At 35.5% G+C, this 23,864-nt stretch overlaps 1 protein-coding gene across 7 annotated transcripts in view; it reads right to left on the bottom strand.

The window, feature by feature from the left end:
- SPAST (spastin) overlaps positions 1 to 23,864 on the bottom strand; it is a 57,454-nt gene that overhangs the window by 15,889 nt on the left and 17,701 nt on the right. The window contains exons 2-10 of one of the 7 annotated variants that reach the window (XM_045979647.1): positions 22,494 to 22,580; positions 21,066 to 21,110; positions 20,149 to 20,232; positions 13,535 to 13,630; positions 8,371 to 8,558; positions 7,616 to 7,749; positions 7,250 to 7,343; positions 3,488 to 3,562; positions 406 to 477 (exon numbers count right to left, since the gene is read on the bottom strand). In XM_045979647.1, coding sequence (XP_045835603.1) covers positions 406 to 477; positions 3,488 to 3,562; positions 7,250 to 7,343; positions 7,616 to 7,749; positions 8,371 to 8,558; positions 13,535 to 13,630; positions 20,149 to 20,232; positions 21,066 to 21,110; positions 22,494 to 22,580 — 875 coding nt within the window. The remainder of the gene's footprint in view (positions 1 to 405; positions 478 to 3,487; positions 3,563 to 7,249; positions 7,344 to 7,615; positions 7,750 to 8,370; positions 8,559 to 13,534; positions 13,631 to 20,148; positions 20,233 to 21,065; positions 21,111 to 22,493; positions 22,581 to 23,864) is intronic. The other 6 variants (XM_045979648.1, XM_045979651.1, XM_045979649.1 and 3 more) reach the window with 6 other exon arrangements.

Raw genomic sequence — 23,864 nt, 5'->3', positions numbered from 1 at the left:
ATTTTAATAACAATTTTACTTATAAAACTTCAAACAGAAAGTAAAATTTAACGAAGAAAAGAGGTATCATTTTACAGTTACTTTTAATTACTTTACAAAAATGAGAACCCTACCAATACCTGATCTTGGACTTCCAGTCTACAAAACTAGAAGACAATAAATTTCTGTTGTTTAAGCCAGCCAGTTTCTGGTACTCTGTTACACAGTCCCAGCAAACTAAAACAGCATTTGACAGCACACTTCTATCTTTAAAACAGCCTAAGTTTCTAGTTGGAAGAGTGACTGATTTTCACATCTAAATATAGATATAAAACCCAAAAATATAATTGTGTAATGTTATTAGCATTTATACTTAGTAACATTTAGACAACATAAAACATGACAATATTAGAAAAAAACACTCACATATTTTGAAGTTAAACTTGCAGCACTTATATTAAAGAAGGTTGCATTGGATTCTGCAGCTACTGCTTTAGCCTTAAAAGCGACAAGGACAAATACTACGTTAGTTTCAATGTCTTCCTTTAAAAAAGATAACCACATTTGATCAATTTAAACACTAGCAAAGATTTTCCAAAAATATAAATTATAACACAATTCCTGACATGTGGCAATCAATGTTTCCTTCTTAGCAAAGAAGAAAAGGTCTAGGAAGAGCTTTGCTCCTTTCCATTTTCTTTATTTGTTCTAAGGAGGAATAGATAAGGAGAGCTTTAAAGAAGGGTGTTATGCTTTTCTTAATTATAGAAAGACAACCGTTGGGAGAAAAACAGCTAAACTCTTTTCCTCTTTACTTTTCCCCTCTAGAAGAGCTGTGCAGGAGAAAGAGGTATCCAGATCCCAGTAAAAACTTGGGCAAAAGGATATTGAAAAAAATCTGTTATATGTCAATTATATTTTATTTATTCATTTATTTTTTTAATTTGACAGAGAGAACTCACAACTAGGCAGAGAGGCAGGCAGAGAGAGGAGGAAGCAGGCCCCCTGCGGAGGAGAGAGTCCGATGTGGGGCTCGATCCTAGGACCCTGGGATCATGACCCGAGCTGAAGGTAGAGGCATTAACCCACTGAGCCACCCAGGCGCCCCATATATTTAAAAAAAAAAAAAAGAAGGATTATTTGCTCCAGCTCTTTGAAAAATATCGGTGGAATTTTGATTGGAATGGCATTAAAAGTATAGATTGCTCTAGGCAGTATAGACATTTTAACAATGTTTATTCTTCCAATACAAGAGCATGGAACAGTCTTCCATCTTTTTGTGTCTTTTTCAATTTCTTTCATGAGTGTTCTGTAGTTCCTCGAGTACAGGTCCTTTACTTCTTTGGAAATGTTGAAAAACAAAAACAAAACTGGCGGCATCACGTTACCCGATTTCAAGCTTTACTACAAAGCTGTGATCACCAAGACAGCATGGTACTGGCATAAAAACAGACACATAGACCAGTGGAACAGAGTGGAGAGGCCAGATATGGACCCTCAACTCTATGGTCAAATAATCTTCGACAAAACAGGAAAAAATATTCAATGGAAAAAAGACAGTCTCTTCAATAAATGGTGCTGGGAAAACTGGACAGCAATATGTAGAAGAATGAAACTCGACCATTCTCTTACACCGTACACAAAGATAAACTCGAAATGGATAAAAGACCTCAACGTGAGACAGGAATCTATCAGAACCCTAGAGGAGAACATAGGCAGTAACCTCTTCGATATCAGCCACAGCAACTTCTTTCAAGATATGTCTCCAAAGGCCAAGGAAACAAAAGCAAAAATGAACTTTTGGGACTTCATCAAGATCAAAAGCTTCTGCACAGCAAAGGAAACAGTCAACAAAACAAAGAGGCAACCCACGGAATGGGAGAAGATATTTGTAAATGACAGTACAGACAAAAGGTTGATATCCAGGATCTATAAAGAACTTCTCAAACTCAACACACACAAAACAGATAATCATATCAAAAAATGGGCAGAAGATATGAACAGACACTTCTCCAACGAAGACATACAAATGGCTATCAGACACATGAAAAAATGTTCATCATCACTAGCCATCAGGGAGATTCAAATTAAAACAACATTGAGATACCACCTAACACCAGTTAGAATGGCCAAAATTAGCAAGACAGGAAACAACGTGTGCTGGAGAGGATGTGGAGAAAGGGGAACCCTCTTCCACTGTTGGTGGGAATGCAAGTTAGTGCAGCCACCTTGGAGAACAGTGTGGAGACTCCTGAAGAAATTAAGAATAGAGCTTCCCTATGACCCTGCAATTGCACTGCTGGGTATTTACCCCAAAGATACAGATGTAGTGAAAAGAAGAGCCATCTGTACCCCAATGTTTATTGCAGCAATGGCTACGGTCGCCAAACTGTGGAAAGAACCAAGATGCCCTTCAACGGATGAATGGTTAAGGAAGATGTGGTCCATATACACAATGGAGTATTATGCCTCCATCAGAAAGGATGAATACCCAACTTTTGTAGCAACATGGACGGGACTGGAAGAAATTATGCTGAGCGAAATAAGTCAAGCAGAGAGAGTCAAGTATCATATGGTCTCACTTATTTGTGGAGCATAACAAATAACATGGAGGACATGGGGAGATGGAGAGGAGAGGGAGTTGAGGGAAACTGGAAGGGGAGATGAACCATGAGAGACTATGGACTCTGAAAAACAACCAGAGAGTTATGAAGGGGCGGGGGGGGGTGGGGGGTGGGGTGGGAGGTTGAGGAACCAGGTGGTGGGTAATAGGGAGGGCACGTACTGCATGGAGCACTGGGTGTGATGCCAAAACAATGAACACTGTTATGCTGTAAATAAACAAATAAAAATAAATAAATAAATAAACAAAAATTTAAAAATAAAAAATAAAAAAAAAGAAGGAAAGAAAAAAGTATATTATGTTATTATTTAAATAACGGTGTTAAGATAGTAAAAAAAAAAAAGAAAAACAAAACAAAAAAATGGGTTAGAGTGATAACCAATACAGTAAGGTAAGCTCTTCTGAAGTAAAAATATTATTTAACTTGGGTAAATAATGAAAAATATACTGTTAAATTTAATCAGCCCAAAACATACTACTGAGGATAACATTTGGTTTTTCATATATTTCTTCATTAAAAACATGTTTAAAAACTTAAGAGAACTGTATTATAGAAAAAAGCAAATCATAAAAATAATCAACTCAGGGACAAAGTTTCTTTTTTCATATTACCATTTCTGATTATCTAAATAGAACATTCAAGGGGCGCCTGGGTGGCTCAATTGGTTAAGCATCTGCTTTTAGCTTGGGTCATGATCCTGGGGTCCTGGGACAGAGCCCCGCATTAGGCTCCTTGCTCAGCAGGGAGTCTACTTGTCCCTCTTCTCCTACCCCCCGCCACAACTTGTGCTTGCTTTCTCTCTCTCTCAAATAAATAAAATCTTGAAAAAAAAAAAAAAAAAAAGAAAAGAAAAAAGAACACTCAAATTTTAAAAGAATTCTTACCAGCATTGTTTTCCCATTTCCAGGTGGACCAAACAGTAACAATCCTCTGGCAGGAGCCCTAAGCCCTGTGAACAACTAAAAACATACAGTTTAATTTATAACTATGATTCTGGAGACATTTCTTTCCAGACATTTTAAGTAGAATCATCTAAAAAGCACCAATTTTCTGCAGCATCCTCTGAAAAAGAACTCGTCAGAGCTATAAAGAGAACACATAATCATAAATTGGTGTGATTATTAAAAACAGAAGAAAAAAATTTAAAAAATCTCACTGATAACGAAAGCAAACTGGTTAAACAAGACATCCTGAACATAGGTATGCTTCTCTACTTCTTTCGGAAATCTTACCAAAATAACAGTAAATGAATATAGAAAATATAAATCTTCAAAATAAAAAGAGGGAGAAAGGAGACAACAGAAGACACAATACATTTTTGTGTGGTAAGTTATTTAGCAGATCTGAGGGAGCTAAAACCCGAGCTCCGCTTGTGAAGGGAAACGGAGGATACAAAGAGCAAGCAGATGTGAACAAAAATCCTGCAAAAGCTCAGGAGGTGGAGGCATGATGTATCAGAGAAAGCAGCAGGAAGGCAGGCAGCCAAAAACAGAGGAACTGGTTGAAAGTTTCTATGAAGAATCACTCAAATCACGTGCCTGTCCCCTATACCAAGTTCACTCAGGCAAGTATTCCTCTTCCACAGACAAAGGAAGCGGAAGTTGTGTTCTTTAGAGAAATTAAACCAGGGTCTATAGACTCAGAAATACCAGGGGTGGCAGGGAATCAAGAGTGGAGCATGCGGTTGATAACACTTTGCTTAATAGTGAAGGTGTATATATTTTTAAGTTGAACCATATGAAATGGCTCATATTCAGGTTTTTTTGTTGTTGTTGTTTGTTGTTTTTTTTTTGACAGAAATCACACTAGGCAGAGAGGCAGGCAGAGAGGCAGGCAGAGAGAGAGGAGGAAGCGGGCTCCCTGCAGAGCAGAGAGCCCGATGTGGGGCTTGATCCCAGGACCCTGGGATCATCACCTGAGCCGAAGGCAGAGGCTTTAACCCACTGAGCCACCCAGGCGCCCCTCAAGTTTTTAAAAATGTATTTTTGAGTGGTTTCAGATTTACAGATAACTGAATGGAAAGTACAGTGTTCCCACATAACTCCTTACATCCTCAATTTCCTCTAATACTAACATCTTAGTTGTGTGGTACATTTATTATAACTGATAAACTAACATTGATATTATTAACTGAAGTCCATAGTTTTCATTAGGGTTTACAATTCGTGTCATGCCTCCATCATTCCAGAATCGTACAGAATAGTTTCACTGCCTTAAAGAATCCCCTGTGCTCCATCTGTTCATCCTTCCGTCTTCCCCATGGGAGAACCACTGATCTTTTACTTTCTCCAGAGTTTTGCCATACCAGAATGTATAGTTGGGATCATAGAGTTATTAGCTGTTGCCGATTGGTTTAACAACATGCATTTAAGGTTCCTCTGTACATCTCCAAAGTTTGATAGCTCATTTCTTTTTAGTGCTGAATAGTATTTCATCATATAGATATACCAAGTTTACCCATTTATCTATTGAAGAGTATCTCAGTGGTTTCTGACTTTGGGAAATTACAAATAAAGTTGCTATAAACATCTGTGTGTAGGTTTTTTTATATGGGGATACATTTTTTACTTATTTTGGTAAATATTAAAGAACATAATTGCTGTGTAGCATGGTAAGAGTATGTTCAGTTTTTTAAGAAAGTGTCAAACTGTCTTCTAAAGCAGCTGTAGCATTTTGCTTTTCCCTCAGCAATGAGTCAGAATCCCACGGCTCCACATCCTCACCATTGTTTGGTGCTGAGAGTGTTTTGGATTTTAGCCATTTTGGTAAGTTTGCGGGAAAATCTTACTGTTGTTTAACTTGCAGTTCCCTAATGATGAATGATGTTGAGCCTCATTTTTTTCAAATGCTTGTCATCTGTGTATCTTCCTTAGTAAGGTATCTATTCAGCTATTTGCCCACATTTTAATTGGGTCATTTTTTTTCTTCTTGTTCAGTTTTTTGAAAGTTCTTTGTATATTTTTGGACACCAGTCCTTTATCAAATGTTAGTGTTTTGCAAAGATTTTCCCCTTGTCTGTGGCTTGTTTTCTCATTCTCTTACTGTCTTTCAAAGAAAAGATTTTAATTTTCATGAACATTAACTTAATAATTTTTTCTTTCAAGGATCATGTTTTTGGTGTTGTATCTAATAAGCCATCCTCACACCAAAGATCACCTAGATTTTCTCCTATTTTATATTGCAGGAGTTTAATAGTTAGCCTTTTTACATTTAGGTCTGTGACTAATTTTGAATTAACTTTTGTGAAAGGTGTAAAGTACATGTCTAGAATTTTTTTGCACATAGATGTCTAGTTGTTCCAGCACCATTTGTGGAAAACACTATTCTTTCTCCATCAAATTGCTTGGTGCCTTTGTCAAATGATAGCATTTGTATCTCCGTACTTCTGGGCTCTCTATTCTTTTTTTTTTTTTTTTTAAGATTTTATTTATTTGACATATATAAAGAGATCACAAGTAGATAGAGAGGCAAGTAGAGAGGGGAAACAGGCTCCCTGCTGAGCAGAGAGCCCATGTGGGGCTCGATCCCAGGATGAGATCATGACCTGAGCCGAAGGCAGAGGCTTAACTCACTGAGCCACCCAGGCGCCCCTAGGCTCTCTATTCTGTTCTATTGATCTATTTGTCTATTCTTTCGGCAAAGACACATTTTCTTGATTACTGTACCAGTTTTTGGTTTTTAAAATTTTCCAGTTTTGAGATATAACTGATACAAGATTGTGTCATTTTAATGTGTACAGAAGGATTTGATACATACATAAATTATGAAATATTCACCACAATAAGCTTAACACATCCTTCACCTCACATTAATTTTGTTGTTCTTGTTATGATGCAAATAAACAAACAAACAGAAACATAATCATAAAAACAGAGCAAACTGGTGGTTTCTGGAGATGAAGGGGTTGGGGATGAGCAAAACAGGTGAAGGGCATTAAGAGGTACAAGCTTCCAGTTACAAATAAATCATGGGGATGAAAAGTACAGCATGGGAACTACAGTTAATAATACCGCAGTAACATTGTGTGTTGACAGATGGTAATTATACTTATCATAGTGAGCATAGCTCACTGTACAGAACTGTCAAATCACTATGTTGTACATCTGAAACTCATATAACACTGTATTTCAACTATGATAAGAAAAAAAGGTCCTTAAACGTAATAATTTTATCTTAACTCCCCTTTTCTCCAGTATGATTTCTTGTCTCTTAATTTTAAATCCCTCTTACCTTGATGTAAAATTCTTTTATGTTACCTACTTTTCCCTCCAAATGTTAAAAATGAATTGGTTATTAGGAATCTTTATAGACATTCTTCTCTCCTACAATAACCATTCTTGTTTATATATATATATATACACACACACACATATATATTTTACATTATATTATATATTATATTGTATGTATTATACATAACACATTTAATATATTATATATTATAATATATATATAATCATTCAATGACTACAGTATAGTCATTCTTCTCTCCTACAATAACATCAACTGCTAATGTTTTTTTCTTTTAAAAACATCAAATCTGTTTCATGAATTAATCATTCTAGCACAGTTCACACATTTCTTTACTGCTAATATGGATTCAGTAGTGAATGATGTTATAGGAAAATGATACTATGACTGCTTACCTCAGGCCTCAGAGAAGGAAGAATAACAATTTCTTGCAAGGCTTGTTTAGCCAACTCTTGCCCAGCTATATCATCAAATTTAACAGCTGTTCCACTAAGAAACAGAATTTCAGTTAGCTTCACAACAAAATATGCTTCAGTTATTATAATATGAAGTCTAAATTCTATGAAATAAAATTTTTATATTAACTGTGAAATTATAATTAAATCAATAAAATAATGGCTTTCTACATTTATAGTAACTGAAAACCATTATAAAATTAAACATGTACATTAAAGTATTATCTATTTTATCCATGATATATTGTGTAAATAAATTCAAAACTAAAAACTATTAAATAAAACACTTTAGATGGCAAAACTTACTTGTCCACAATTTCGTTCATTATAAGATTAGCAAGGTTGCTGTCCACATTCCTAAAGTTCTTCAAGTCTTTCTTTTTACGAGCAGCAGTTGTAGGGGTAGAAGGTTTATTTGTTCTATTTGTTTTTGGTGTACTCTTAAAGGACACAAAATTGTAATGTAAAAATATGATCTAATATTAGCACTTTTCATAAGTGAATTACTCTTCAAGTTCACAGAATTAAAAGTTTAAAAATAGGAAAAAGGATATAAAAAACCCAAAACTGTGTATTCCCTCCAGGGTAAAATGGTATTCACTACAAAACTACATTTGACATGAAGTGTGTTTACAGAGCGTGTTTACATCCATAGAGATTTAGGTACAATAAAACAAAAAGGCCCTAAGACAATTCAGTCATATAATTTTGATTGCTAGAATTGTAATAAAACTATGTTTAATGTTATAAAACATTTACACAAATTTAAATAATTAAGAGAATAACAAATTTTAAATTATACATATTATATAAAATAGACTAGATGAGCAACTTACTATAAAATACCTAATTAGGTCCAAAGGAAGTTAAAATAAGATTTGCTTTTTAATATCAAGTTGTCCTTGTAGATTTAAAAAAAAGAAAACTACAGTCAATTTTGTAGAAACTTATCAGCTCTCCAAGATATTATAAAGTATTTGTAATAGTCTTCAGCAAGCATAGCATGTTCAAAATCTTCTATTTGTAGAAGCACAGCAATTAACGTTATGGTCTTCAAATACCTTATGAGTTCCAGCTGCAGGACCAGGTCCCTGTCTCACTCCAGAAACCATGGATAAGCCACTACAACTAGGTGCTCTGTGGTGGCCTGACAGACCTGTGGATCCAGTCTTCATAACAGTTTTTGAACGAGGAAGTGAATTACTAGTGTGTGTTAAGGGATCTTTTCTTTTTGGAACAGCTCCGCTTTCTATCAAGGAAAAAGTAAAATCATGATAGTTAGAAAACTGTGGTTAAACATTATAAAATAAAGATGGATATAAATTTGTAAAACTAAGCTAGTACTATTTTTTTACATTAGCAATATTTCAAAATAAGATTTCAATTATCATGTTCATTGGGGTTATCACCTGGTAGACAAGACTATGGTTATTTAATTTTTATTTTCCTTTTCCTGATGTATAGTCTAATTTTCTTATAAGGAATATGTATTTGTAATAAGAAGAAACGCTTTTATTTGTGGGGACAGGAGGAGGATATAAAAAGATTCCCAAATGAAGCCACCAAATATTCAAGAAACAAAATGCAGTGAAGGCATTAGAGTTATATTGTTACAGAGTTTGGGGGGAAAGCACTGCATTACCTTGGTTCCAAACTTTTAAAACTGTAAAATAGTATGAAATTCCACAGTCTATGTCCATCAAAAGAGTTTCTAGAAACAATCAACTTTTAATTTAAATGGTATAAAGATGTGGGTTATAATATGCCAAGTATTCTATGTGCTATATATATAAACACAAATGAACATCATGAATTAATCCTAAAAGTTGACCTACCTATATTGTACTTCTACATAAATTATAGGCTTTCAAATGTTCAAAAATACCATTGCTTCGAATATTTCTATATACTCCATAACAAACATAAGTCTACTAATAAGTGTTTACAGTAAAAACAAATGTTAAATCAATAAGCAAATTATAATAACCTAGAGAAAAGACAAAAACTTTATTTTTGTGTTCATCATCAAATCCCTTAAGGTGTTTTAAGGAAACTCAAAGGAAGAGAATTTCAGAGCAGAGCAAGATGATCAAGACTTTTCCCCCATAAATAAATGTAAAGTTCTGAACCATATGTTCAAGGAACTAGTGGATGGCAACCCTAAAGGACAAAGCAAGAAAGCAATCCAGAATAGGGACTAACAATAAGCAAAAGCAAAGACCCGAAAAAGAGCAAAATCTGTCTAGACTAAAGATAAAGTTCATTCATTTCAGAGGAAAAAAAGGAAAGTGGAAAAGAATTTCTTCAGTCCTGAGACTATAAGTGAACAGGAATTTCCATGTGAACTGAGAATGATAGGAGACAGTGGTTTAAGCCACTGCCTTCGGCTCAGGTCATGATCTCAGGGTCCTGGGATCGAGTCCCACGTCCGGCTCTCCGCTCTGAAGGGAGCCTGCTACCCTCTCACTCTCTCTGCCTGCCTCTCTGCCTACTTGTGATCTCTCTCTGGCAAATAAATAAATAAAAAAAATCTTTAAAAAAAAATAAAATAACAAAAGTCAGTAGGCAATGGAGTATGTTCAAATGCTGTAGGAAGAAAAAGTGTTAACCTTTATCAATTTTATATCCTGGTAACCTGTCACGTAAGAATGAGGGTATTTCAGACATTAGAAAGACTAAGAAAGTTTGCCATCTACAAACTTTCATTGAAAGAACTACTAAAGAAGGTCTTTTGGTTAAAAAGCAAACAGAAAGAAGGAATCTGTGGAAAGGAAAAACTAAAAAAAAAAAAAGCGTAATTAGAATATACTATTGGGCTCTGGGTAAATAATGCTAAGTCATTATAATGTTAAATTTGATTTTCAGCATAACTAAAAATAGTGATATTTATGTATCAGGAGATGAAGGGTAATGTTGGCATAAAAATTAGACCTTTTTTCAGGGGCGCCTGGGTGGCTCAGTGGGTTAAAACCTCTGCCTTCAGCTCAGGTCATGATCCCAGGGTTCTGGGATTGAGCCCCGCATGGGGCTCTCTGCTCAGCGGGGAGCCTGCTTCCTCCTCGCTCTCTCTGCCTGCCTCTGCCTACTTGTGATCTCGCTCTCTCTGTCAAATAAATAAATAAAATCTAAAAAAAAACAACAACAAAAAAACCTTTTTTTCAGTTGAATAAGAAGTCAATCAAAAACTATTCAATCAGTAATAGCAATATAAGCACAATATCTGGAAACACAGTAGGAAACAAAAGAAAAAATAGCAAGGAGAGTTAGACATTGTACGAGGAGCCAGCCTAGGGATGAAGGCAGGAAGAGAAGGAAGAGATGGGAAGAGGAATACTATTTTTCTTTACAAGCCTCTCAGTATTTATTTTTTTCATCAACTCTTTAAGGTATAATCCACGAATAATTAAATGTATCCAGTTAAAAAGCTCAATTTGATGAGTTCATAAAGATGAATTTAAAGATGAAATAGCCACTAACATCCAGATATGAAATGATTCCATCATAGCCAAAAGTTTTCTTGTACTCACTTGCACTCCATCCCTTACTGCAATTTCTATTGATCTAGCTCAAGGTCGCTGAAGCTTCCATTTGACATCTCCAATCTGCTGTTGAGGTTATCTAGTAAATGTTTTTATTTCAACAATTGTACTTTTCAACATTAGAATTTCCATTCTTTTTATTGTGTAGTTTACGCTATGTGCTAAGAGTGCAGGTTTGTTAACTGATGCCCTATTTTCTTTTAATTCTTTGAACGTATATATAATAGTTGTTTTGAAGTCTTTTGCTACATCAACATCTGGGCCCAGCCAAGGGTGAGCTTCTAGTGACTAATTCTTTTCTTGAATAATGGTCACACTTTCTTCTTTACATGTCTAGTAATTTTGAGTTGAAAACTGGACACTGTAGATACCACTAAAGTAGTAAGTGGACTTCGGTGTAACTATTTCCTAGGAGAGATGAAGTAACTCATCCAGTGAAATATCACAGAATATTCCAGAAGTAGTGACATTTGTAAAAACAGGCCCAGTTAAGCCAGCTTACTGACTAGGGCTCAATGGGTATCAATAACCAGTATTGCAAAAATTAGCTGTGCCGTTCAGTATGCTCCCCCCCCCCCAACAAGAAAACATAATAGAACAGATGGTTACTAGAGATTTAAAATAAGATAGGTTAACATAATAGGAGGGGGGAAAAAAAAAGAAATATCCAGGAATAGAGAGGAGGTTATACAAAAAAATAAAATAAAATAGGTTGATTTTTTTTTAAACATAGGTCCCAGGAAGAGAAAGTTTTGAAGAGCAAAACAAAACCATGGGATCTCATATGTGGAATAAAGTGGAAGATAAGCAAGATAACAAAACAAAGGCATACCAGCTCTTCAGGGCTAAGAAATTTTTGCTATTTACCTTGGCAGGATTATTACGATCCCAAATTTATATCTTGGAAACTTAATTATTTACATGTGGTGCATTATTACATTTTCAAAAAGTTCCTTATGCAAATATCAGCTCTTCATATCTGTGCTAAGATATACAGGCAAAAATATTTATTTCTATACTAGAAATGGTGTTTTTAAATTTTTTTATAAACATATAATGTATTATTAGCCCCGTGGGTACAGGTCTGTGAATTGCCAGGTTTACACTTCACAGCACTCACCATAGGACATACACTCCCCAATGTCCATAACCCCACCACCCTCTCCCTTCTTCCCTCCCCCCGGCCCCCCTTAGTTTGTTTTGTGACATTAAGAGTCTCTTATGGTTTGTCTCCTTCCCAATCCCATCTTGTTTCATTTATAGAAATGGTGTGTTAAATCATGTACAGGAAGGATTAAGAAAAGAAATATAGTCAATGACATGGGGCTCTGTACTTGAACAACAAACCAAAGAACTTCCTAAGAAGTAAAACCAGAAGGGAAAGATTTGATGACCTATTGTCTCCAATCCATAGAAATCCACTTACCATAATTCTTCTCTATTGAAGTCTTGAAAGTTTTGTATTACACATGAATAAAGAAGGCAGGTGTCTTATAGTCTAAACTAAGGTTTTTATGTTACAAATTGAACAAAGCAATATTTACTTTAATAAAATTTAAGCTCTGAATGTGAAACAAAGGCTGAAAAAATCATCAATAAAACTAGCCAAGATGTCAGAGAACTTAGGAAATGAAGATTCCCCCCTGCACCTAAGCAAAACAAAAAAGCATGTGATTTTCTCTGTTAAAAGCAGATACCCAAAAGTTCATGGAAAACAAATTTAACCCACAGTAAATTAATAGCATTCTAATGTGTGCTCCTTTCAAGCAGCACATATACTAAAGTAGTATTCTAATGTTTCTCCTCACTATGTGAACTCAGCTTCAAATTTTCCCTTACAGGAGGCGTCTGGGTGGCCTGGGTAGCTCAGTTGGTTGGGCGTCTGCCTTTGGCTCAGGGCATGATCCCAGAGTCCCAGGACTGAGCTCCCTGCTCAACAGGGAGTCTGCTTCTCCCTCTCCCATTCCCTTTGCTCATCCTCTCTCAAATAAATAAAAATCTAAAAAAAAATTTTTTTTCCTAACAGGTGCTATGGTAAAGCAATCATGTGTGGTATACATGAAAATTGTTGTGCAATTAAAATTGATATATAACAAAGAGGAATTAAAATTTCTGCATTGGGGCACCTGGGTGGCTCAGTTGGTTAAGTAAATGCCTTCAGCTCAGCTCATGATCCCAGGGTCCTCGGATGAAGCTCCACATTGGGCTCCCTCCTGAGCAGGGAGCCTGCTTCTCCTTCTCTATCTGCCTGCTGCTCTCCCTGCTCGTTTTCTTCCTCTCTCTCCATCAAAGACATAAAATCTTTAAAAAAATAAAGAAATTTCTGCCTTAAAAAACACTACTTCATAAAAACTTGGTATAGGTAGGCATGAAAAAAGTAACAAATGGTGAAAATACAATAGAAACCAAAGAAGATGTTAATAATTTAGAAAAATGAACCTTTATATTTTATAATCCCCAAAATGGGAGGTTGCAAAATAAGCAAATAAAGCATTTTGAGAATGGTTATATCTATTATATATTTATACACCATGAATCACAGGGACACTATTTTCCACTTAGCCTTGTGAAAACAAAAACCAACCAAATCCACCATTATAAAGTCAAATCAACATTATCAGGTTATGCAGGACTCTACTCTGCATGCAAGCTTTATTATTTTACATGTTAGTTAACCTAAACCCACCTGACTGGAGATGTCCGTTGCGGCATGTCAAGTTAGTACTGTCATTATAGACATCCGTTTGTGACTTGGAAAATTGCAAAACTGGTTGCAGCTTCTCTATGCAACAGAGGGGGGTAGAAAGAACAAAATAAACAAAAAGAAAAAATACATAATGAAAAAATAAGATGTCTATGTGAAAACAAAAAATAATTCAAGGTGTTAGAAGATGAAGGGTTTTGGTATTTACAAAAAATTTTCTTAAAAATATAGTTAGTAAAACTCAAATGTTAAAATAGCAACAGAAATTCACTGATTGGCTATGTTCAAAATATGCTTTATTCAGGTTTGGTAACCTGAGGCAATTTCGTATCACTACTATCACCAGCAAATATTTTCTCAATGTCTAACATATCCACATTATTATGTAGGGAGAACAGCATGGAGACAAAAAAATAAATACGATTTTTATCATCCAGATGCTTATTAAATATGGTTGGCACTTACAACACAAATATATTTTTAAAAAAAGATTGTATAGCACAAAAGAAAGTTAAAAAGGCTTTATAGAAAAAGTGGGCTGTGAATTGGCTAGGATTTGAAAAGATAAAAAGAAAGGACGCTTGAGGAAAGGAAAACAACTCTTAAAAAATGACACAGTTAAAAAAAACTATAAGAAATGTCGTAGAAATACTAAGAAATATTCAGCTACATGTTAATGATGTGAGGCAAAAAATAAAGGCTACAGAGCAAAGGGGAATTAGCATGCTTCAGAACAGTAGCATTTACTTAAATACACACATGTGCACACATGTATACATAAAGGTTATCCCTAAAAAGGATCTGGGGAGGGGAAATGGGTGGCTAGGACATAGTATGAGATGGATACTTTTCATATTTAAACTTTAATAATGTTGTAGCATGTCCTTTTATTATCTATTTCTAAGATTAATCAAAGATTTAAGAGGATTATTTCAACTCTACCCTCACTTTAAATAACAAATCCTCTCAAGATCCACGTCTCTATGTCTAGTGCCTGAAGTCCAAGAGGGCAGCAGTTTGAACTGTCTTGCCCCTTTACATTACTGCTACACTCTCTTTCCCCATTCAAGTCATCCCTATTGCTACTTGACAAATACCCTGCTCTACCACTTACTAGTATGAACTTGAACCTCAGTTTCCTGAGAATCTCAAGGATTAAATAAAATAATATACAAAGAGTATCTGTTCTGTGCCCCTATTCATAATAGGGGCCCAATGTTTACTATATTTATGTTGCTACAGTACTCCAAATTTTCGTACTGATTCTTTTCTTTGGTACTGGGAAGTCAATGAATACATGCAAATATGTAGCACATATATACTAACTCTCCTAAACTTTCATTTCTAAGGTCAGACAAGCAGGCGCCATGCTTGGCTTATGGTACAACCACATATGCCTTTGGGACGGTTAAATAGCAGCTAACCTTTCTGCACAAAGCACAAAGTACTGAACAGCTTTTGTAGCCTAGAATTGGCTGATACAATATACCTTGGAGTTTTTTGTTGTTGTTGTTAGTTAAAAGATAGGTCATCTGATTTTTCTCAATGATAATACTCTTCACCATACTGAGAAAGAACCCATTTGTATTGGTAATAGAAAATTAGAAAAAAAAAAACAACAACCCTGATTTATAAATGTCTTCTTTATTAATTAACGCTCTCTTCAATGAAAAGTCAGAAAAAGATCATGTGAACATTCATTACATAATGAAAATAAACAAACTAAATCCTTGTTTTTGATAACTAATAACTGGGAATAAAAAGCCACAGAAGTTGTTCTGGTGTATAGGGTTTAGATTTGTATGTGTGGAAATACATACATAACACATTAGTAGTTATACTACTAATATGAGCCTGCTCCAACTCATTTTTGTTAAAGAAAATAAAGTTAGTTCAATGCTTCCTTTTGCAATCACTAAAGGTTTGTAGATTAATTAATGATTTAAAATAAAACCACCACCTTGCTTCTTGATCCTTTCACAACCCACACAACCATCTGAATCATTTACTTAAAAGCAAAATCTTACCATATAACTCTTCCATTTAAAACCCTTTAGTAGGGGTGCCTGGGTGGCTCAGTGGGTTAAAGCCTCTGCCTTCAGCTCAGGTCATGATCCCAGGGTTCTGGGATCGAGCCCCGCATTGGGCTCTCTCCTCAGCAGGGAGCCTGCTTCCTCCTCTCTCTGTCTGCCTCTCTGCCTACTTGTGATCTCTATCAAATAAATAAATAAAATCTTAAAAAAAAAAACAAACCTTTTAGTAGCTTCCCATTGGCCACAGATGAATGTTTAAGCCTCTTTATATAACATTAAGGCCCTCCATGATCTGCCTACATCTCTTATACGTACTAAGCAATCCCAAATTCACTTCTGCACCAGCACCTTTCCCTACCTGCCATGCCATTTTTTACCCTGAGTTTTTGTTCATGCTATAGCTTCTCTTGAAATGTCTTTTCTCCCAAACATTCTTTAAAGTTTCACCTTTTTAAATCTCCCATTTAGGTTTCACTTCTTTCAGGAATACTTTCCAGACACCTATTTTATCATCCTACAAAATATTTGTGTATCTCCCTAAAAATATTATATTTCCTCTTTGGTGAAGAAGATTTATCTATTCATGTGTCTACCTCCCACAATATATCAAAAGCCCCTTAAGAGAGCAACATTATATCCAGTCTATCCACAAATCTGTTTGGTCAACCTTCAAATATAATCATAATCCAACCACTTGTTACAAGTTCTCTTCCTATCACCCTGGTCCAAGCCTCCCATCATTTTTCTCCTAGCTTATTGTAATTCAGCAGCATTCCTATTTACTCTTCTGGCTCTACTCTTGGGAGTCTATTGGCAATGTGATTTTTAAAAATTTAAGTCAGGGAGCACCTGGATGCCTCAGTCTGTTGGGTAGCCAACTCTTGATTTTGGCTCAGGTTATGATTTTGAGGGTCATGGGATTGAGGCCCATAGGGGGCTCTATGATCAGACAGGAGTCTACTTCTCTCTCTCTTTCCCTTTGCCCCTCCCCTTGCTTGTGCTCTCTCTCTAAAACAAATAAATCTGTTTTAAAAAACAAACAATGTAAGTCAGATTACATCATTCCTTTCCTAAAAATCCTTATAAATGCTCCCCATTTCACAGATGGTAAAAGCTCAAATCTTCATGGAGGCCGATAAGGCCCTGTGCCTTGTATTGAACCCTCCCTGCCCCATTAGTTCTCTGATCTTATCTCTCCCATACTCTCCTTGCTGGAGAAAACACACCAGTTTTGTTTCCTTAAGGGTTTACATCAGGTCTTCTCTCTGGGCCAATTTCCTCCCAGATACCTGCATGATTAACTCATGTCATCTTTTCAAAGAGGCATATCTGACAATGCTATTTAAAACTAAAAGCCCAAACCACCTCCCATCCACTCCTAATCTCCATTACTACATTTTACTTTTTCTTTTCTTCATGTATTTATCACCTTCCAACATTTTGTATAACTTATTTATTTTTTATGTTTATTCCCTCCTGCCAGTCTTCCCCCTGTTAGAGTAAAAACTATGAAGGAGGAATCCTTTTCTATATCCTAAGTGCCTAGAACATGGTAATTGCCCAATAAATTATTTACTGAATTACTAAATACAGTTAATATCCTTGGCACTGTACCTGGTCTAGAGTAAGGACTTAATAAATGAATGTTGTATGAAGCTATTTATTTTTTAATAAAAGGGTAACCCCCAGGTATACCAAAATTATCTTCTTATCTATAACAGGTTTTACAGTTCAGCTTTGTTTGAAGGTTTATGATTACTAACTTGAAGATCTATAACATATAGGAACTTTTTCCATTTTATCAGTCTGCAACCTCTCAAACCTCTCAGTCTGTATGGGGAACTCCCAAAATGATTCTCCAAACTAATTAGACAACTGTTGGTGTGCCATCTCTGAAAAACTCCATTTCTTACCAACATACAGTACCCAAATATGTTCTACTATGTACCTGTACACAGTTCTTTTTTTACTATCTTTGGTATATATACTTCTAGACTTTCTGAGTTCTCAAAAGACAGGAATATGTTGATGCCTTCTATTCCACTTCTTTTTTAAAGTAAGATCCTTCAATAGGCATATAACATTTTTGAGGATGACAACAGATGACATCCAAAACATCCATTCTTTTAATGCCTAGCTTCACGTCATATATCCTCTTTTTGGCCTCCTTTAATAACACAGATTAAAAAATTACAAAGTTGCATTTAAAGACAAGTCCATAATTAATGAGATGCTTCCAACAATTCATTGTATCACATCTTCAAAAGATAACAACTAGCTATTAATATTCAATTTGAAACATGCTACAAAATGTTCCATAACCAATCTTAACCCGCATCATATATATGTACATATAGTGAAAGACATTATAGCTAAAACACTCAGAAAGTAGGAAGTAGAACAATTATTTTACTACAATAACCTCTGATATAATATTTAATTTTGTGTGATAATCTTCATGTGTGAGTAAGAAGGGAAACACTGTTAGCCACAGAAGCCAGGGAAACACTGCCTTGCCAGCCACCTAAAAACATTAAAGGATTTCTTTTCACCAGTGTGGGGCAAAAAACTTATAAAACACAATGGATCATATAAGAATGAATGAATGAATGAGTATGTAAATACATGATATTTATGTATGCGTGTATAAATACATTTTCCCACAAAAACAAGATAAGGAGGAGAATAAAACCCAGCAGTTTTGAGTATTACTATGATTAGGTTCCTTTAATAATTTAATGGTCACATATGATGAAATAAATATTATCTATTAGCACATCATAAATGAGAAGAAAAAGGTTCAAACATACTAAATAACTTACCACAAATCACAGAGCAATAAATATATAAGGTCTGCCTATTTACCAAATATCTATTTCTATCACATCAAGTTACAGTACAGAACCATCCAAGAGGGGTGGGTCTTAATTCCACTTTGTCTTAGAGGTAGATTTATCTTAGAAAATATTTTTAAAACTTAAGCATTCAAATAGAAGATGAAAACTTCTCTTTATAGACCTATTTCAGCTGATAAATACGGAAAGAATGATAGAATTATGTATGTCACTAGGCATCAGTCATCAACTGCTACTAACATCACAAGATGTCAGAACTACTGACAAACACAACCACCTATGAAGTAGTCTTATTATTAAAAATCAACTTTTAATCCAATCAAGGGTCTATATTCAGCTATCAATTTACAGGGAGGACAGAAGAACATATTAAGATATCATGGAGGGGTGCCTGGGTGGCTCAGATGGCTGAATGTCTGCCTTCAGCTCAGGTCTTAATCTCCAGGTCTTTGGATTGAGCTCAGGGGGGAGTCTGCTTCTCTCCCTCCCTCTGCCTCTCTCCCTGCTCATGTTTTCTCTCTTTCTGTATCTCTCTGTCTCAAATAAATAAAATCTTTAAAAAAAAAAAAAGATATCATGGAGAGGCATAGAGCAAAAGACAGACTGCAGGAAACCACTATGTGTCAAAGATCTGGTTCATCCACAAATAAATTATAAGAAAAAAACAGATGAACTTGTATATTAAAAGAAACATATCATATGAATCTTCTTGAGATTCTGGTGCAAAAAATTATTAGAAAAATAGTAAGAATTATTAAATTTTGAGATATTAACTATACATTATAATACGTATTATATATTACATATTATATGTAAATTATATTTGGACACTGATCTTTTCTTTGGCCATAATTTTTTATTACTATTAAAAGAAATTATTGGTTATACTTTAGATGTGATAATGGCATTTTGGTAATTTTATTTTTATTTTTAAGATTTTATTTATTTGTCAGAAAGAGAGAGAGAGTATACAGGCACTCCTTCAGGCAGAGAGAGAAGCAGGCTCCACACTGAGCAAGAAGCATGATGTGGGACTCGATCCCAGGACCCTGAGATCATGACCTAAGCTGAAGGCAGGCGCTTAATCGACTGAGTCATCTAGGTGTCCCGGTAATTTTATTTTTTAAGCATCTTTAGCTTTTAGAGATACAATATGAAATACTTGTAAATGAAATAAAAAGATGTCAAGAATTTGTTTCAATATAATATGGAGTGGGGGTGAGTGGGTAGGGATTTATTGGGGCTGGCAAACTCTTTCTGTAAAAAGCCAGATAGTAAATATTATAATATTTTTAAAAGTTATATATTAAAAAGCTCTGAAGGCTGTATGATCTCTGTATCAACTGCTCAACTCTGCAGTCACTGTAGCATGAAAGCATCCAAACAATAAAAGAGGAATGAGTAGCTAGCTGTGTGCCATCTTATAAAAACAGGCAGTGAACTGCCTATTAGTCCATGGGCTGTAATTTGCCAGCCCTTGAGTACAGATAAATCAGACTGACTATGAGTTGATAACTGTTAGAGCTGAGTGATGGATAATTAATCCATTATACTCTCTTTTGTAGATATTAGAATTTTCTATAAGCTAGGAAAAAAACATAGAACACATTTTCAAGATTACTGATCTATTTCCAACTACATTTAAAGTTTCACTGAACACACATTTCAAAAACATCTTATTCCAGTTATACAATTCATTAATTGATACCTAGAAGCTGTAAACGGTCCTTGGCCATAACCAAATTAGTCATCATTTTAGCTTGAAGGCGTCTAGCTCTTTCACACTGTTCACCTGAAAGAACAAAGGGGAAAAAATTAACACCTCTGTTTCCCTACTAATATTACTTCAAGATAAAATATTACCCCAACTAATCTCACAGGGAGTCAGTTTTTTTTTTTTTAATTCGTTTATTTATTTGAGAGAGACGCTGAGTACATAGCCAGCGTGGGGTTTGATTTCACAACCCTGAGATCATGATCTGAGCTGAAATCAAGAATCGGATGCTTAAGCAACTGAGCCATCCAGGCGCTCTGGGAGTCACAGTCTTTATAAAGTTTAAAAAATTAGTTACAGTTCCTTATGATGGTTTCAGATCTACTGTGGTATTTCATGGGTTTCACATATGACTTCATGGATTTTGAGGTGTATTTTTCCTCCGTACATTAAAAATAAATCCCTGGGGGCGCCTGGGTGGCTCAGTGGGTTAAAGCCTCTGCCTTTGGCTCAGGTCATGATCTCAGGGTCCTGGGATCGAGCCCCGCATTGGGCTCTCTGCTCGGCAGGGAGTCTGCTTCCCACTCCCTACCCCTCTCTGCCTGCCTCTCTGCCTACTTGTGATCTGTCTGTCAAATAAATAAATAAAATCTTTTAAAAAATAAAAATAAATAAAAAATAAATAAATCTCTGAAGTTGAGGGGTGTGTGTGTGTTTCACAGAGTGAGAGGTGTGGGGGTAGAGGGAGAGAGAGAATCTTAAGCAGATCCATTCCCAGAGCAGAGGCTGAAGCAGGGCTCGACCGCACAGCCCCAAGATCATGACCTGAGCAGAAATCAAGAGTCTGACACTTAACCAACTGAGACACTCAGGTGCCCCACAAGATGTGTTTTATAACCAGTACAACTTACTAAAGCTATCAGCCAGGATGCACTCATACCACAGTATGTCACAGCCTGTGCAAAAACAAATTTGGTCCTTGATGTTAATATTGCTATTACAGCGATGTCTAAATAGGATAAAGACATTACATACAATAAAGTAAAAGTCAAATTCCAAGTGGTAAGAAGAGAATACTGTCATAGTTCAACTGACACTGTTTTTTCTCTTAGGGGTACAATTAGAGGCATACTTGATTCAATAAGATACTATTTTTCTTATTAACTCATTTTTTTCTAGCTCTGACTCCATGCAATTGACAAAGAGCAACAAATACACTGTATACATAATACTTTAACAAAGTCATACTGAAAAACTAATGAAAAATCCCAGAGGCCTAACCTCCCACATTGTTCTATTTTGCTCTCTTTTGTGTAGGACATCAGTATAGAGAAGTACTCAAAATAAACAGGGGAGAGAAAAAAAGCCTGGCAAATATTAGATACATAGTAATTATTAGAGATTAGCAGATACAAGTAGTAGAGTCAGCCAACCAGACAACAAACATCCACTGAGTGGACGGATCCATAGTGGTAAGATTCTCAGTCTATACAACTTTTTCTTCTGAATCTATTTTAGTTGTGATATAGTAAAATACTTTAATAGTGGCACCCACATACTACATAATAGTCACAGCATCGTATTTAAAAATTCAGGCTCTGAAGTCAGATTGCTTGGGCTCAAATCCCGACTCGACCTACCACTTACTAGCTATGAGACTGTAGGCAAGTTACCGAATTTCTTTGTACTTAAGGTTATTTATGTGAAAAGTAAGGACAACAGCAGCAGTCTCAGAGTGTGGGGTTGTGGTGAAGATTAAAAAAGACAACACACATGAAGCCCAGACAATGATGCTTGGGCACATAGCACAGTGTACAATAAATGTTACCTATATATTTAAAAATATTATTAGACTCATTTTTAATTTTAGGTGATAAGAAAGCAAAGATGACAAATAACCTCTTTGATTTTAAAAAGCCAAGGTGAATCAAAGCAAGACATTTATAGCTCATATTCTAACATGCAATCAAGCCTTACCCACAAACAAAAAAGGGAGTGTGATTAACCACTCCTTCCCTTCCTCAACAATGAGGGAAGGACCAGGTTTCAAAACAGAGCTAAAAATGAGGCTAAAACATCACAAACAGTGGGTTCAAGGACAACAGAAGTAATATATTGGTTTTTATCTGACTGCTACCTGGTAATCAAGTTTAAGCATAGCTGGTTATAATTTCAAATTTAGCACAGGTAATAAAGCATTAACTGTAAATCTATAAATGTCAATAATAACATTTCAAAATCTGTCAAACACTTTTAGTAAGATAGGTGTATCTAAAATTAGGGCAATCATGTGAATTTAATTCGGGATGGCTACGAAACAAATGTAAATATAATCTTACCTTGTCCTGTAACTATGACAGCTATTCCTTTCTCTAGTTCTTCAATACCTTTCTTATACCATTCCACAGCTTGCTCCTTTTGTCCTGCTTTAAAATAGAAATAATTATTTGTATATATACTAGACATTATATATTAGAATATACTAAACATTTCCCAGATCTTACTGTTATTTATACATGAAAAAGTGGGTTGTGATCAAATAAATCTGAGAAATATCACGATATGACTTCTTAGTACCTCTAGCATTCTAATGTACATGTGAATTTCTGAGAGAGGGGTATAGACTTTTCAGAATTTTAGGGCTGTGAATCCTTTATTTTGCCATCTCATGGCACTGATGCTTATAACCAGTGAAATACTGTACTATGGAAAGAAATTTTAATTAGGGAGAATGTATTTTAAATAAATGGTCTTTAAAATACATGCTATTAGAATATACAAACATGATTTCAATAATGAGAAAAAAACACTGTTTAACCCAATTGTACTGAAATCTGACGCAATTCGTTCATTGTTGGGTGCCTCCTTTCTGGAGTGAGTTTTTATTTAACAAATGATTGCATCATAAGAACCGATACATGAGATTATAAATGTGGCATTTAGAGTAACATTTAGTAACACATCCATTTTCTTTGAAACAAATGACTGGTTTACAACTTAAAAAGGATCTAAAAGTACAGCAAATCAAAATGTGTGTAAGATAGCTCTCTCCTTTTTTTTTTGGAGACACCTGGGTGGCTCAGTTGTTAAGCATCTGCCTTCATCCATATATACAATGTAATATTACACAATCATCAAAAAGGACGAATACCCAACTTTAGTATCAGCATGGATGGGATCGGAGGAGATTATGCTGAGTGAAATAAGTCAAGCAGAGAAAGTAAATTATCATATGGTTTCACTTACTTGTGGAGCATGAGGAGTACCACAGAGGACATTAGGGGATGGAAAGGAAAAGCGAACTGGGGTAAATCAGAGGGGAGATGAACCATGAGAGACTGTGGACTCTGAGAAACAAACTGAAGATTTTGGAGGGGAAGGGGGTGGGGAGACGGGTGAGCCTGGTGGTGGGTATTAAGGTATGTATTGCATGGAGCACTGGGTGTGGTGCATAAACAATGAATCTTGGGAAACTGAAAAAATAAAATAAAATTTAAAATAAATAAATAAATAAGTAAAGAAAGAAAGCAAACAAGAATCTGCCTTCAGCTCGGGTCATGATCCTGGGTCCTGGGATCAAGCCCTGCACTGGGCTCCTTGCTCAGGGGGGAGTCTACTTCTCCTCCTTCTCCAGCTCCCCCTGCTTGTGCATGCCCTCTCTCAAATCAACTCTTCAAAATTTTGTTCTTTTAAATTACAATCTAGGGGCA

Source organism: Meles meles, chromosome 15 (genome assembly GCF_922984935.1).
Source record: "Meles meles chromosome 15, mMelMel3.1 paternal haplotype, whole genome shotgun sequence".
Lineage (NCBI taxonomy): Eukaryota > Metazoa > Chordata > Mammalia > Carnivora > Mustelidae > Meles > Meles meles.
This window is presented reverse-complemented; position numbering and strand designations above follow the sequence as displayed.